The 16,123-nt window shown below is 45.3% G+C and overlaps 2 protein-coding genes across 16 annotated transcripts in view; one reads left to right on the top strand and one right to left on the bottom strand.

Moving 5' to 3' along the window:
* TDP1 (tyrosyl-DNA phosphodiesterase 1) overlaps nt 1-12,835 on the bottom strand; it is a 150,506-nt gene extending 137,671 nt beyond the window's left edge. For 3 of the 5 annotated variants that reach the window (XM_090033876.1, XM_090033880.1, XM_090033879.1), the window contains exons 1-6: nt 12,651-12,782; nt 10,088-10,641; nt 5,972-6,015; nt 5,118-5,173; nt 3,629-3,725; nt 2,755-2,789 (exon numbers count right to left, since the gene is read on the bottom strand). In XM_090033876.1, coding sequence (XP_089890002.1) covers nt 2,755-2,789; nt 3,629-3,725; nt 5,118-5,173; nt 5,972-6,015; nt 10,088-10,637 — 782 coding nt within the window. In that variant the 5' untranslated portion in view covers nt 10,638-10,641; nt 12,651-12,782. Of the gene's footprint in view, nt 1-2,754; nt 2,790-3,628; nt 3,726-5,117; nt 5,174-5,971; nt 6,016-10,087; nt 10,642-12,650 lie in introns of all 5 variants that reach the window. The other 2 variants (XM_090033878.1, XM_090033877.1) reach the window with 2 other exon arrangements.
* A 14-nt stretch (nt 12,836-12,849) lies between these two features.
* EFCAB11 (EF-hand calcium binding domain 11) overlaps nt 12,850-16,123 on the top strand; it is a 162,425-nt gene continuing 159,151 nt past the window's right edge. For 10 of the 11 annotated variants that reach the window (XR_016440358.1, XR_016440357.1, XM_090033888.1 and 7 more), the window contains exons 1-2: nt 12,850-13,022; nt 15,520-15,615. Coding sequence is in view for 9 of the 11 variants with exons in the window: in XM_090033888.1 (XP_089890014.1) it covers nt 12,975-13,022; nt 15,520-15,615 (144 nt within the window). In the remaining 2 variants the exon portion in view is untranslated. The remainder of the gene's footprint in view (nt 13,023-15,519; nt 15,616-16,123) is intronic. The other variant, XM_090033886.1, reaches the window with a different exon arrangement.

Raw genomic sequence — 16,123 nt, 5'->3', positions numbered from 1 at the left:
TGCTGTCCAGAGTCTGGCAGAAGGGGTATATTTGCATTATGCAAGACAAACGTCAGTAAAACAGTTTGTCAGTAACAAGTTTGAAAAGTGTCACTGAAAACAAACAAAAAATCTTGGGTTCACAACCCTGGACAAGAACATGGCATTCACGTGGCTGTTGCTTTTTTCCAAAAGCAACACTACATATTATTCAAAGTATTTTCCATATTGTTACATTTGAAATATAGAGCCTGTTCTTTTGTCATTTCTCATTAAAAAAGTAGCTAGAGTTAAACATAGAAGGCCTGTGAATTAATTTTAATTTAGAAAAAACTGCCCACTAACACTGACAGCACAAGCATTTTTAAAAGAAGTTAACAGCTATTAGGAGGGTGAAGAATAATGGCTGCTTTCTAACTCGTCCACAGAATAAAACACTCCAATATTATTGCTCAACCATGTCGTAATTTCTAATAATTTTATGTGGAAGTCGCATCATGACTCTAAACAGAAGTCATGCTATGCTATATTGGCTACAAGGTTACCTTAGAAACTGGTACTTTAGAATGAAATGTTTGAGAAAAAGAAAAAAGTACCCTATTTTCACTGCTGACTCATGGCAAAACCATAATCATTAGTGTAAAACAACCAAACACAAAAAAAAAACCTTAGCACAACACATTAGATTCAAGCTCAGGAAATAGCTTATTCAGATATTTTTATTAATCTTTGAAGTTCTAGTGTTCAGCAAAACAAACTCAGACTGAAGTACCTTACATTAAAAATGAATAGTTTTGTGTATTATCCTGATATAGTTTATCCAGTACAGTCAGGCGTTTTGCATAAACAGTTAGGCGTTTTGCATACAAGTATAGGAAATCTGTATTTCATTCTTTAGATAGGGGATTTTAACAGTCTTTTTACATTAACACAAAACATTATAATTCTAAGTGTCTGACTTGAGACTTAATGGTCTAAGTTGGTTCCCGGATGCCTTTCCCAGAGACTTCAGCAGCATGCTGTTTTACATCATGAAAACAGAGCCAGTAGAAATCCATAAGGAAAATTCATACCCTGTTGTACAGTCTCCTCAGTTTATATTGGAATGGATGGCTTTTGTGTACCCTCAAGGCCTGGGATTTAAATGCTTTCCTATGCACCCTATTGCTGAAATCATAAAGTGCTATCTGTAATGCACAGGCTTTTTTGGATAATGTACCTCTGGAAGTCATTCAAATGATGCACCCTCATTTAAACAGGCCCAAAAATAAAGAGTCAGGGAGGAAAACAAAAACAGGGAATGCGGAGAATACATGAAAGACGTTAGGTACAATATTGTTTTCATTTATTAATAAATAGGCAAAATATTTGAGAGCTTTAGAAAAGCAATTTTTAAAATAAGTTCTTATTCTCGTACTCAAACCTGAGAAGTAGGCAACTTCCTGCATTCAATGGGAGAACTAAATAAACTATAAACATCCATTTCTTTCTTCCTTTACAGGAAAGTAATGTAAAGGTCAGCTGCACCCCTTATAATAGTTTCATAGTTGCTAGGGTTGATAAACCTGAGCAGATTATCAAGTCTGACTCCCTGCCATGGCAGGAAAGAATGCTGGGGTCAAATGACCCCAGTGAGGTAATTGTCTAACCTCCTTCTGAAGACCCCCAGGGTAGGAGCGAGCACCACTTCCCTTGGAAGTTGGTTCCAGATCCTAGCCACCCTGATTGTGAAGTAGCACCTCCTGATGAATCTACTCTCAGTCAACTTATGGCCATTATTCCTTGTTACTCCTGGTAGTGCTTGGGGGAACACGGACTCTCCCACTGCCTGCTGGTCCCTCCTGGCAAGTTTATAGATGAGTTTATAATGACATTCTGTCTTTCAAACTTGAGCCTCAGCTTCATCCGCCCTTTTTACAAAAGTCTTAAAGAAAAGTCACTAACTGACTTGATAAGGTCCAAAGGACTGAGCTGTTCCACAACAATGAACTGGCTCCCTCCATCTCAAATCCAGACAGTGTTGAATAATTATGGAAATTTTCTACCCATTACTTTCAGGTTACAACTCAATAATCCCTTATATAGAGTCATAAAAAACCCATTGGTGGCACTGCTACTCCACCTCTCTTCAGAACTTGTTTTTGTAGCAAATGAACATAAGTAGGGTTTTAAAAAGATTTTTTTTAAAAAATGCATACTTATGATGCACCAGAGGTGACAATTTTAATTGTGAAAATAGGGTTCAGCAAGACTGAGAAGTCTACTGAAACCTGTCGAAGACCAACTAGAGACTCAGCACTACTTGCAAATTTGATCACCTACTGCCACCTGCAGCTCATGACTAAAGAGTTATCCCTTGAATGCATAAGTCTACTTTTCTTTGGGCTTCATTTTTTCATAGCCAACCTGTTTCATTCTCCTGAAATTTTTAAGAATACAAATCTATAATGTACGAACTAAGAAGAGAGAGAATAAATTACAGATATAAAGTTTTCCCAGACAGCAAATTTTGTGAAATTAAACACTGTGACCCATAACATTTTCAAATACGATGTAAAATAGAATATAATTCTTTTGAAATCTCAACCAGTATATACAGTATCCCTTCAATTAATAAGCACATCTGTGCAAAAGTCCATTATCTATCTTGCTTACCCTAAAAATGGTTCCTTAATACATCAAAACTGATTTATTAGACTAAACACAGGCATTTTATGCAACTGCCATGCAGGTATCTTTAAAACTAAATTTTCCTGAGCCATAAAAGTTACTTACGTGTGGTGGGTTCCAAAGGCAATATCCAGCTTAGCCTATAGTAAGAATGAGAATTAGTTAATTTTAGGAAAAAAACCCTGCTTTCTTGTAGCAGGATGCTGTTCCTGTATAATTTATATAGAGAATGTTACAATTTCTATTTTGCTTCAGCTCACTGCTCTCTAGTGGAGAAATCAGAAACTATAAGAAGATTCACTTTTCTCCCCTCCAAGAGCTGTAGAAGCAAATCTCCAACTGCTCAAAGTTATACTGAAGAAGAGTGACTCTTATTTCACTCAAAATCATTTAATTTGGAAATAGTATATTTAAACCTATTAAAGTAGGGGCACCATATGTTGCACCATCTAATAGGTGCAACAAAAGTTATCACATCTAATTTCCATAAACTAATTGCAGCTGTTCAATGCAATATAATGCATATTTTACAATGGAGAAGCCTACAGTTGTATCTTAGTATTCTTGGATTCAGGTTTAGAACTACATTGTCTACAAACAATTCCTCTATAATAAGCATGTAGGTAACAGACTAGGAACACAGGATGTTCTCTTTGTGGACTGTTTGCTTTATAGCAGTGATTTCAACCTGAGGTCCACAGACTATAGCTAAGGGGTCTGCAAAAGATGACTATGATCTATCAAAAGTATGCGAATCCTCACACTTACAATTCAAAGTGGCCCTGCACTGCCATTCAAAATTTCCAAAGGGGTTTGCACCTGCATTCAAAATTTTGTAGGCATCCACAAATGGAAAAAGGTTGAAAACCATTTCTCTGCAGCATAGCAACTTGCTCCAGTCTGGTACCATATACTGTGGCACTCTCACAGAAGTTAACATATTTGCCTGTCGACCCAAAGAGGAGTTAAGAAAAATCACCTGGCAAAGGCTAACATTTTCATATGGGCGTGCCTGTGCAATCAGCTCAGCCTTGGATTCTCTCTTCTCACCATGGATTATTAATAAAGGCTTTTTCCTTGAACAAAATGCAAACAAGAATATTTTTATTAAAACGATATCTGGTGGGTTAACACACTACCTAGAGACAGCCAAAGGGGCTCTCCACATAACTACAACCCACATTACTACAATCTCTCTCCACATAGCTACAATCTCTAATCCTAGTTTCCCATGCTCCAGCAGAAAGGGGAACCTATAATTTCAGCTGCCAAACAATCACTCCAAAGCAATTTACAGTAAATCTGGATATAATTTTCTAAAAAAGGGCTTCCAACTCAGTTGGAAAAGGAGCAATAAAATAGAAAGATAGAGAATAATAAGATAAAAGGTGTAATAAGATAGGAAAATTCAGGACATATGAAAGAAGATGGCCTGCTAAGAATGAAGCAGCAGATAAAAGCCTCTTAGAACATCTTGGATCCACAAGTAAAGAGAAAAAGTTTCTTAGGTAGCGATTTGCATAGAAATCCTGAAAAGAGTGTAGCATTGTTAGCCAAAGATCACCATTGAGGGAGAGGCGGAATGGGCACTGTGCAAGTTCATGCTCACTTTCTAATGCACTTTCCTTGATTGTAAGCTCTGAGAGATAAAAGCTGCCTTTTTGATCTGAGACTGTGTAGCACCTAGCACACCTGGGTTCCTGGTCCATGACAAAGGCCCCTTAATGCTATAATGCAAATAAAACCAGAATCCCAGAATGAATTCTGACAAATATTGTCACAGCCTCAAACAGCCTAAAATAAAACAAACCAAAAGGAAGAGTATACAAGAGAGGGAGAGACGTACTGACTTTTAAATTAAAACTTTAATATATTAAAAACAAAAGGTGAATGTGCAAAAGTGTGTTCCTCCATTCAAGGAGCTGGGCATAAAACCCTTATCTGTAACAAAATACCTCATCATCACCAGTGATTTAAACCCCGTTCCCAACAATACCCTTCATGGGGTTACACATTTAAGACTAGCTGTCAGTCTTCCACCTTGTAGGGTACCCCCTCAATAAGCCACCGTAACACAAACTGGACACTTCACCTTGTCATGAAATGTAGACCAAACTCATATGAGACCTATGTATGTCCAGTGGAAGGAGAGGGAGGAGGGAGTATGCAGGCACAAACAAAGTAAACAGTGGCAACAAGCACATATATTGTTAGTTCATGCCTTTAAGGAAAAAGTCATCAACTTATGCACACGGGATAATGGCAAAGGGAGGAAGAAAACAAAAACCTACACACCTGTATTGATGTTTAAAAGGAAAAAACATGAACATGGGAAAGTCTCTTAATAGGCAAGCTCAAACAAAGGCATAGCATTCAAATGTTAGGATTAAAAAAAAACTGCATGGAACATGCATGCACAAAAATGTTATTTCAAGACAGCATAACTTTATCCTTGCAAAGGAACATACCTGAACTCCTGTGGATACTGTCTTATGAGCCATCCCACATCTATGCAATAGTTAAACTTGGACATGAGAAGAGGAGGAAAAATTAGTTAAAAGAACAAAGAAAGCCAAGTAACGACTAAAAAGAAATGTTCTGTGTGATAAGTACCGCTGTGCACAGCATTATAACTGGAATTTTTGAAGTAGTAGCAATAGACATGTTTTAAACAATATAGGTATTTTAACTTTTAAAAAATTATCATCATACTTTCAAACATGTTTCCTTAAATTCTGTTTAAGGGAGATCATATTCTCCATTTTATAGCAAGTGATCGATCATGTTGTAAAATGTAACACATGCCTCATTCTCCAATTGTCTTTTGCCTGGAAGTACTGTGGGACAGAGCCATCTTTCTGCACTATGTTTGCACAATACCCATCTAGCACGGTGTGTCCTATTTGAGGACCAGGCCTTCTATGCATTATTCCACAGAAATAATAACAGATATAACTCCTACAATAACATTTTGTTCCGTAGACTACTCCTTCTTTTACTGTGTACACAGACACATGGGAGAGCAGATGAGTAACTATCCATTTTTCAGTGTCTGTCCTTTCCTAAAAGATACTGGAGATTAAAGTTTATTAAGTTCACTCTAAATAGAAGACAAGACCTTTGACTCAAATAAAAAAAATCATTCATTCTAAGTGTGTAGCTTAAGCATTTCTCTTAAAGTTGCCTAATGTAAGCAGAAAGAGACAAATTCCAGTATCAATTATACTGGGAAAATTTGGCCTCAAGGATAAGAGTATTACATCAGTATAAACAACAGTAAGGGAGGTCAGAATCTGGCTAATACCAAAGACATGAAGCTTACCTGAGCAGAAGACACAAGAGTTCCAAAGAGAGGTGACAAAATATCTATTAAAAGACAGTAAGGCACAGTAAGAAACATTCAAAAACACACTTTAAATCTTGTAACAATTTTATAAGGACTGTTACACAAGTGCTGTGAAATGATTGGGTCTCAGCAAGTTAGCAGTTTAAAAAAAAAAAAGATATGTCACTCCAACTATCAGGAACGCTAAACTTGCTGGCAACAGTGACAAGACTAATGAGGATGAAAACTGAACCACACTGTCACCTGTACGAACAGCTCCTGTAAGTTTGGGAAACACTGGCACAAGTTTGGAGTTTGACCTGATGCTGCCCATACCAATTGTGCTACACATGAAGATCTTTAGTCTCTCGGTTGCCCAAAGTCAGCAATTTCCATTCCCTCTTCTTTTTCTCCTCTTTTTCTGGAGTAGGTAGATGAGTGCAACTATGGTACAAACCTAGTAAACATGTGAACTCGATACCACATGTTTACAGTCTAACCCAGCTGTTGTATTAGTAGGAAAAGGGCTTTGAGAATGAAAACAGCTTATACCATATAGTCACACATTCAAAGTAACAGATGCAGGAACTGTAACTGATGTTACCTGTACATTCAGAACTTCAAACTATGTGATGAAGTCTGTAATTTTGAAATACAGGTTATCAAAAACTAGAGGTGCACAAATACATTGGTCCGATTATCAGGTCGGCACTGATATAAAGAAAATTGACTACAGGCAGTCCTCGACTTACAACTTTTCAATTTACAACGAATGACACTTACGACCCTTATAAATGACACCTTATTTTGAGGTTCTGATACAGGTTTCAACTTTATGATGCTCGATACAGCTGTGTCCAGCTGGTAAGTCTGGAAGGGGAGAAGGAAGGGAGGAAGTGTGAGGGTGCAGATCAATGCCCCTGCAGTGAAGGAGGAATTGGGGCTGGGGCAATCACTGCGCAGCTGGGGCAGGAAAGCATGGGATGAAGGCACAGCTCGTCTGAGGGGCGCGGCTCACAGTGCTGTAAGCCACTGGCCCGGGAACTGTTTGTCCAACAGCTCACATCGCTGCTCCCACCGCTCATCTGGGAGGGCACAAGGGGAGGCTTGTGCCCCTGGATCTGCATGGGGCAGGTGGGGCCAAGGCTGCACCGCACCATGCTTCAGGCAGGTGCGACAGCGCTGGGAGAGGGGAAGATTCCCTGCTGCCAGTCACCCAGCTGGGATGGGATGGGTGTGAGACAGAGCCATTGCGCTGCTGCTGGATAAGCGGCGAAGTGGCAGGAGCTGCACTCCCAATACGAGCTACACTCCCAATACGAGCTACACCATCATCCCATGCCTCCCCGACCCATCATAGGGTGGATGGCAGAGTGGGGGCTATAGCCACTTGAAAATTCACCGTAGCACCCCCCACTGCTCGCCCAGAGCACAGCATGGTGCAGCCTTGGCCTCACCTACCCTGCGCCCATCTGGGGGCACGCGCCCTCCCCTGCCCCATTCCCCATGCCCTCCCTGAGAAGTGGTGGGATCAACGCTGAGAGCAGGAGCCGCTGAACAAGCAGCTCCCAGACCAGCAGCATGCAGTGGCTGGAGCTGCCCCACTGCCTCCCCTGGACGAGCTGCACCTTTGTCTTGCGCTCCTCCACCCTGGTGGGCAGCAGTTGTCCCAGCCTCTGTCCCAGCCCCAATCCCACCTTCACTGTGGGGGCACTGATATGCCTCAACCATGCCGCTTCTGTCCCCTTCCACCACAACAGACTTACCAGCTGGACACAGCTATATCGAGCATCCTAAAGGAACCAATCACACATTTATAACATTGTTTCTATGGGAAAATTGGTTCCAAGTTACGACATTTCGACTCAAAACGCTGTGTTCAGGAACCAACTGCATCGTAAGTCTGAGGACTGCCTGTATATAGGAAATGGCCATGTTGTGGCTGATAATTTGGTTGATAAATGCCCATGCATGCATGCATCTGCAGCACAGCATACAGGCAGCGAGAAGAGCTGCGTCCAGCTGGTAAAAATGTTGTGGTGGAAGAAAAGGGGGAGGGAAGGGGAATGATGGGGCAGATCAACACCCACTGTGGTGAAGGAAGGAGTGGGGTGGGGCAAGACACAGCATGGACTCGCAGGTTGTCCAGGGGGGTGTGGGAAGGAGAAGCAGCTCCTGCCACTGTGCGCACCCTGGAAGGGCATGGGGGAGGAGGCATGTGGCCCCAGATCTGTGCAGGGCGGGGCAGGCTGCAGATGCAGGGTGGGGCCAAGGGCTGCACTGGGTTCTTCTTGGAGGGGGGGCCTGGGCAACGCTGCACTCGGGACAGGCAGCAACACTGGGATGGGGGCTGCAGCCACCCCAAATTTTGCTGTAGCACCCCCCATAGCCCTCCCTCCCAGCACCCCTGATACCCACCCCAAGCACAGTGCGGCCCAGCCCCACCAGGAAGAGGCCAGCGCTGCCCCTGGTCCCAGCCCACAGTTGCGGCCCACCCTGCACAGATCTGGGGCCACACGCCCTCCCTCCCCCATGCCCTCCCAGGGTGTGCGCAGCCGAGGGTGCTGCTCCCTGTCCCCCCACCCCCAAGATAATCCATGGCTCCATTCCATGCCTTGCCCCACCCCAGCAGGTCAGCGCCCACCCCAGCTCCAATCCCTCCCTCCCTCATAGTTTCATAGTTGATAGGGTTGGAAGGGACCTGAGCCAATCATCAAGTCCGACCCCCTTCCATGGGTAGGAAAGAATGCTGGGAGATCAAATGACCCCAGCTAGGTGATTATCTAGCCTCCTTTTGAAGACTCCCAGGGTAGAAGTGAGCACCACTTCCCTTGGAAGTTGGTTCCAGATCCTATCCGCCCTGACTGTGAAGTAGTGCTCCTGATGTCTAACCTAAATCTACTCGCAGTCAACTTGTGGCCATTACTCCTAGTTACTCCGGGTAGTGCTCGGGGAAACAGGGACTCTCCCATTGCTCGCTGGTCCCACCTGGTAAGCTTATAGACGGCCACCAGATCCCCTCTCAGCTTTCTCTTGTGGAAGCTGAACAGGTTCAGGTCCCGTAGCCTCTCCTTGTAGGACTTGCCCTGCTGCCCCCTGACCATGCGAGTGGCCCTCCTCTGGACCCTCTTGATCCTGTCCACATCCCTCCTGAAGTGCAGTGCCCAGAACTGGACACAGTACTCCAGCTGCGGCCTGACCAATGTTGCATAGAGGGGAAGGTTTCATCCTTGGACCTGCTCATGATGCATCTGTGGATGCATGACAAGGTGCAGTTAGCCTTACTGACTGCGTCCTCACATTGATAGCCCATGTTCATCTTGGAATCAATAATGACTCCAAGATCGCTTTCTGCCTCTGTTCTAATGAGAAGGGAGCTCCCCAGCTTATACGTATGCTGCTGGTTCTTTCTCCTTAGGTGCAGTACCCTGCACTTGTCAGTATTGAATCCCATCCTATTCTCATCCACGCCCCCCGTAACCTATCCAGATCTAGTTGTAGCCTGTCCCTCCCTTCCAGCATGCTCACCTCTCCCCACATCTTAGTGTCATCTGCAAATTTGAATAAGGTGCTTTTCACCTCTTCATCCAAGTTGCTGATAAAGATGTTGAACAGTACAGACCTGAGGACCGAGCCCTGGGGGATTCCTCTGCCCACATCCCTCCAGGTCAAAAATGACCTGTCCACCACCACTCTGGGTGCGGCCCTCTAGCCAGTTTGCAACCCATCTGACTGTGTAGGCATCAATGCCACAGTCACCTAGTTCTTTAAGGAGAATGGGGTGAGAGACAGTGTCAAAGGCCTTCCTAAGTCCAGAAAGACTACATCCACTGCAACACCTACATCCTAGGATTTTGTGACCTAATCATAAAAGCGCAATGGGGCACTGATCTGACCCCCCACGTCCCTTCCCTCTCCCCTCCCCATCCACCCCAACAGACTTACCACCTGGCCGTAGCTGTATCAGAAATCAGATCAGTATCAGTCAATATGCCTCAAAAATCGGCTATCAGCATAAGTCCCCAAAATCCTTATCGGTGCACCCCTAGCAAAAACATTTTTATATTGATTCCCAACTCTGCCTTGAAGAGGATGAAGATAAATTGCACTTACCTTTTATATGAAGTGCTCCAGAGTTGTACTTAGATTTAATGCCTTTAACTTTAGTGAGGAAGAATCTGAAAGGATTTCCTCCATTCAACAAATCCCAAATGCCCCTGACTTCACCTGATGCCTCATGATGCTCTTCTGACTTGGGACTCATTGAGCATGAGTCATTATCTTTACGTAGGCATGAAAGTTGGTCTTCAGGCATGTCATATTTCTCCTCTTTGACCATTTCTTTTTTCACATCCTTTGGCTGACTTTCAGGTTCTTCATCACTACTTGAAAGACACCAGCCTAAGCCTTCTTGGGAAGTTCTCCGTTTTTTTGCTGGAGATACTTCAGTAAGAAAACTTCCCTCAGTAAATTTTGCAGGAGAAGCTCTTCTCTTGTGAGCAACTTTTCTGGCTTCTGAACATGGGTAGTGTGGTCCACTATTTTTGCCATGCCCATTTGATAATAATGCAGATGTAGATGGCTTCTCATTGTCAGAGTTTTCTTCTGTGCTTTCGTCACTGCTGGATATCGTCCATTTCCCATGTTCACTTTCTTGAAGCATATTCCTGCAGAAAAAAACAAAAAACCTGCAACTTAAGTTCACTGCATTGCTCTCACATTTTCCTTTTTAGTGTTTATTCACTCACCAACCTCCCTGAGGGTTCATCTTGCCTTTTAGGCCTTCTTAATAAAGGGATCATTCAGATAGTTCCTATAACTAAGAAAATCTCAACAAAACAAAGTCATAGGAAACCCCTGACCCTTGCAATGGGATGGAGTCCTAAAAGAATATGCTTCTACCCAATGGCAGAAATTACTGTGAGAGGCTGGGAATAGAGATTAAAACAGAGAAAAGCATTGAGTCTCAGGGCAGAAGCTTTTCACTGCCAGCTCAGGTATCCACTACCTAGTAAATTTAGGAATATGTGGCAACTGACAGCGTGAAGTGAAAGGCAGTTTCATCTATTTTGATCCAACTTGGCACACTTAAGAAAGTGCATTTGAGATGGTCCTGATTGATCTGAGTCAAAACCCAAGATGAAAGAGGAGGGGCACAGCCCTTTATACATGCAGCCTTTCCCAGGGGTGTTGCTGGTTCTCTGCCAGTAGGTGTTTAGGCAGGGCACACAGCCTGACAGGCTTGTTTCTGAAATAACTAGCAAGTATCTTGAAAGAGCCACAATTAATTTACAGCCCCATAGGTTAGCATATTTTATTGCACACTTCACTGCTATTTAAGGTGGGATAATAAACTGGTAAAGTCTTTCTTCCTGGAGAAAACACTAAAAATTATAGTTAGTTACATGACTGTAGAGCTGCAAGCCTCTACACATGATATCTCCCTAGGTAGGTAGCTGGTGTATGCCAATGCAATCTAAGACATAGTTATTCATGCAGCCTATGTTAGCCCAGGGTATAGCAGGTTAAGAAGTTCCAATGTCATGCTGTGATAGGAAGAGAGAGGGACTCAGTGCACAATAACTACATCAGTACAGAGTGGCAAGATGGCAAAATATTCTTAGGCTGTGGGTTTAAGCCATGGTGCACAACTGCTTTCTCCCTGAATGAAAGGGTTTCTTAGGGTGATATCTTTTATTGGACCAACTGTATAGCTGTGAGAGAGTTAGATACGTTTTCAAATGCAAAACATTCTTCATCAGGTCATCCATAAAAGACAGCACCCTAAAAAATGCTTGCCCCCCGCATAATTTCTGAACCATCATGGCTACAAAGTCACTCTTTCTCCCGGGAGAAATCCTACATTTAAATGCATCCGGAAGGAAAGAATAGGTAGAGGCAAGTTAGTACCTGCCTTATTAACAAAGGAAAAGCAAGTGTGCAAGAAGGGTGCCTCCAGCACCACAGTCCCTAAGCCTCCTTAAGCATCACTGAGGCCCCTGCCACAGATTACACTCAAGACATGATTATCCAATTAATCATATCCTAAATTGTTACCTGGCCACATGTTAAAACAAGTAACGGTGTCATGCAATGAAGAATAAGCTACAAAGTTATTCCACAGAAAGTGTGTAATAGTTTCGTGGTTGATTCTTATCACACCATCCACTGAACATACAGCCAGATGTGCCCCCACAGCTCAGTACCCCATCAGCTGCAAGCAGCCACATGGTGCACCCCTGCGACTGGGAGTCCAGATGGGTGGACAGGGCTCCCACTCACGGGCACCCGTTTCTTGCCAGTATAGATGGAGATTATGATCCCCAGCTTCCCTGCACTAGAATAAGGTGCAATAAGATGTGATGCTGGAGCCCACAATCGCGCCTCCTGCCATGCACCCGTGGCGCGGCAGGGTCCTAAGGATCGTATATGAAATCCTGTCATGCCTTAACTGTACGCCAGGCAGGCGCCTTGGGATAAAAAGCCAGAGAGCCAGGATACGACACCCATCCGAACCGGCGCGTTTCTAGGGCAGTGAAGCCCAATTCGCCCCCCGGGCGGCGAACGCGGTAACTGGAGCCATTCCCGGGTGCTTGCGCGGCGGCGGGGCCCGGTTCTGCAGCGCAGCCAGCCCCACGGCGCGGGGTGGGAGACGGCATTTCAGCCCTAGACGCACCCCCAGGGAAGCAGGCGGCAGCTGAAGGCTGCGCAGGCCACGCTTCTGCTAGGACACCGACGTCTCGTCCCGCCCCGGCCCGCTGCCACGACCTCCACCTCAAGATGCTCACCGCAGCCCCCACCTGCGCGGAGCCGGACCCCCACTTCCGGTTCCAGAGCCCCACCCCCTCCCGACGCGCTGGGCCTCCGAGGGGGCGAGGCCTCCTCTTAAGCCAATAGCGTCCTTGTGCCGTTCTCAGCCAATAGGAAGTGGCGTTGCGGTTGCCACGCAGAAGTTGCCGGAGCCCCGGTTGCGAGGGTCCGACTGCGGCGTGCTTTGGCCATGTGTGCAGCCTCCGCACGAGCGGGCGACAGGGAGCGGTACGCGCGGGTACGGCTCGGCCCGGTCCCTCCAGACCCGGGGTCGGGGCAACGAGGCTAGTCCGCGCTCGGGGCGTGGGCTGAAAGCGGGGGACTGGGGCGGCGGCAACAAGAGGCGCGGTCCTGGCCCAGCCCCAGCCCCAGCCCGTGCACTGTGCGGGGAGCGGCGCTGCTCTGGCCCGGCCGCAGACCAGCTGTAGAGTCGGGAGACGTTTCCACCCCGCAGCTCGGCGGCCGCTGCCTCTTTCCAGCTGGAGCCTCATTTTTCCGGCGTGAGAGTGACTCCGCCCGCCGGCCCCGCTGCAGTCGGTTGCGCTGCTCGGCTGGGCTATGCGAGTGCCGGGGGCGGTTCCCTGGGCGGAGCCGGGCGTGCGCCGGGCTGCAAGAGCCGAGGACTCGCGGCGGGTCTCCGGGTGATCGTGCTGCAGGTTTTTCGTGGTACTACAACTCTGGGCAGGCAGCTAGACCCTGGGGGTGCAACTTATCCACGTATTTTGTGTCTCTTTTTTTGTCTTCAAAGCCCTTAGCGTTGCAGGGAGCATTTCCGGGTTTTACTTATTTTTTTGTTGCTCTCTTAAACACAGCCCTAAATACTGCGACAAGTAAACGTGGAGATTATTTCACAGATTATCAGCAATTCTTACTAAAGTTCTTATGAGGGAAATTCCCTCAGAAAATTTCCTAAGAAACTTTTGCCTCTTCACGTAATTTCTGGACCATTAAAGCTGCTGCATCACTTTTATGTTACTCCTTAGAGTTGGGATTTCTCAGGGTGCTAACTTTTATTGGGCCAACTATGTAGTTGAGAGAAAGTTGGACAAAACTGTTGAATGCAAGACCTCGTTCCTCAGGTCTGATCACAGTGTCTGGCTCCTCGTGAGCAGACCTGAAGAAGAACTTGCTTTTGAAAGCTTGTCTAACTCTCTCCCAGCTGTGCAGTTTGTTCAATAAAAGTTACCACTAAGAAAACCTTGCCTCACATAACTTTTGGAGCACCACATCAACCTTACACTACTCATTAGAAATGTGATTTCAAGGTTTATTATGCATATTAACCTCCCACCTAAGTGGTAGTATGGCAAAGGTCTTTTTGTTGCTGAGATGCTATTTTTCTTGGGATAAAAGCTAAAGGTCATCCCATGGCTTAAATCTGCACGGTCACTTCAGTAGGCATTAAAAGTGCTCAATATCTTTCAAGAGAAGATTAAGATTTCCAGTACCTAATCCTTATGGAAGTTTGCTTCCATAAATCTGTTTTAGGTGGCACAAGTATTTTGTTTTCTTTATGAGCCAATAGACTTAACCCCAAGTCTCCTGGCATGTAAAATTTTTTCAGACAGAAACATGGTTAAATTGCAGCTACCTCTTTTAAATACAAAATTTTATTCTGTATCAACACCCATCTTGTTTCTCTTGCATACAGTTTTTAGAGGTGCACTGATACATCAGTCCAATATCAGATCGGTACTGATATAAAGAAAATTGGCTGCATTGGAAATTGGCCTGAAGTGGCTGATAATTTGGCTGATAAATGCCATTGCATGCGCGCAGCACGCAGGTAGGAAGGATCAGAGCCCAGCAGCGTGCAGTTGGTAAGTTTGTTGTGGTGGACACGGGGAGAGCATGGGGCAGGCACTGCTTAGCTGGGGTGATACAGGAGGGAGGCTACTCCTGCTGCTGCACACAGCCCAGGAGGGCATGGGGGGAGCCCTGTGCCCCCCAATCCACGCAGGGTGGGTGAGCTGCAGGCTGGAGCTGGGGCTGTGCCGGGCTCTTCTCAGCACGAGCTGGGCTTGGGACAGGCAGCGGCAGCGGAGTGGGGCTACAGAAGGGGCTGCAGCCACCCCAAAATTTGCTGTAGCCCTGCTCCCAGCACCACTGCCATCCACCCAGCACATGGAGAGAACTGGGAGTTGAGCCAGGGGTTGAACCAGGTGGGTGGCAACAGCACTGGGAGCGGGGCTACAGCAAAATTCGGGGTGGTTGCAGCCCCATCCAGAGCCCCCTCCCAGTGCTGCCACCACCTCCCCAAGCCCAGCCTCTGCTAAGAAGAACCCAGTGCAGCCCAGCTTCTGCCCACAGCTGCAGTCTGCCCTGCGTGGATCCAGGGGCATGCCCCCCTTCTTACCCCTCCCCACTGCTATCCCAGGGTGTGCACAGTGCCTCCCCCCGACAAGGCACAGCTCTGTCCCGTGCCCCACCCTGCCCCACCCCAGCTGGGCAGCACCTACCCCTGCTCCTGCCCTCTCCCTTACCACAGGGGGTGTTGATCTGCCCTACCCTGCACGCCTCTTCCCTCCCCTTTCACCACAACAGACTTACCAGCTGCACACAGGTGTATTGGAAATCGGATCAGTATTGCCCAATATGCCTCCTTAAATATCGGCTATCGGTATCGGCCCCCAAAATGTCTATCGGTGCACCCCTAACAGTTTTAATAAATACAAATAGCTTTGGGGAAGGTGTGCTATTTTTTTTTTTACCATAAATTGATTTACTGTCTTTAGGTATTTGCAGCATGTGATGAAGACAGCAAAGGATATCTAAGCAGAGAGGACTTCAAGGTTGCTGTAGTAATGCTGTTTGGTTACAAACCCTCAAAGGTATAACTTATTTTACTGTCAAGCTTGTAAGGTTATATTGCTACTTGGAATACCACATCTAATAGGTTCAGTAAAGATGGGCTTTTACTCTTATTAACAAAACCATGATTGTATTCATGCTCTGTTAACTGCATAAACTGAAAAGACCAAATCATTATGGTTTTCTCTGGGAAGATCATCACATTCACAATAATTTGACAAAATTATTTCTTGTTCTGAACAGGTGTGTAAGGTGGGCCCAGGAGCGCAGGGAGAGTGTAGTGAGCCTTGTTCTCTTTAAAATGTGATATGAGATAAAAATGAATGTTTTAATACATATCTACTCCATTTATTTTTTTTAGTGAGGCTTTTTCAAATTAAATTGTCATTTCCTTTGAACAAAAATAAGTTCTTGCAAACCTAACTTCTTTCTGCTTCAAGCACAAGGTGGATTTCTCAGACATGCATTATTTGCATATGTTTACATATGCACAGATAACTCTGGTAATTCACCACTATAGTTATATAT

The sequence above is a fragment of the Crocodylus siamensis genome, chromosome 2, assembly GCF_052110815.1.
Source record: "Crocodylus siamensis isolate JL-2025a chromosome 2, ASM5211081v1, whole genome shotgun sequence".
Taxonomy (NCBI): domain Eukaryota; kingdom Metazoa; phylum Chordata; order Crocodylia; family Crocodylidae; genus Crocodylus; species Crocodylus siamensis.
The sequence above is the reverse complement of the archived record's forward strand: the minus strand, read 5'-3'. Positions and strand labels throughout refer to the sequence as shown.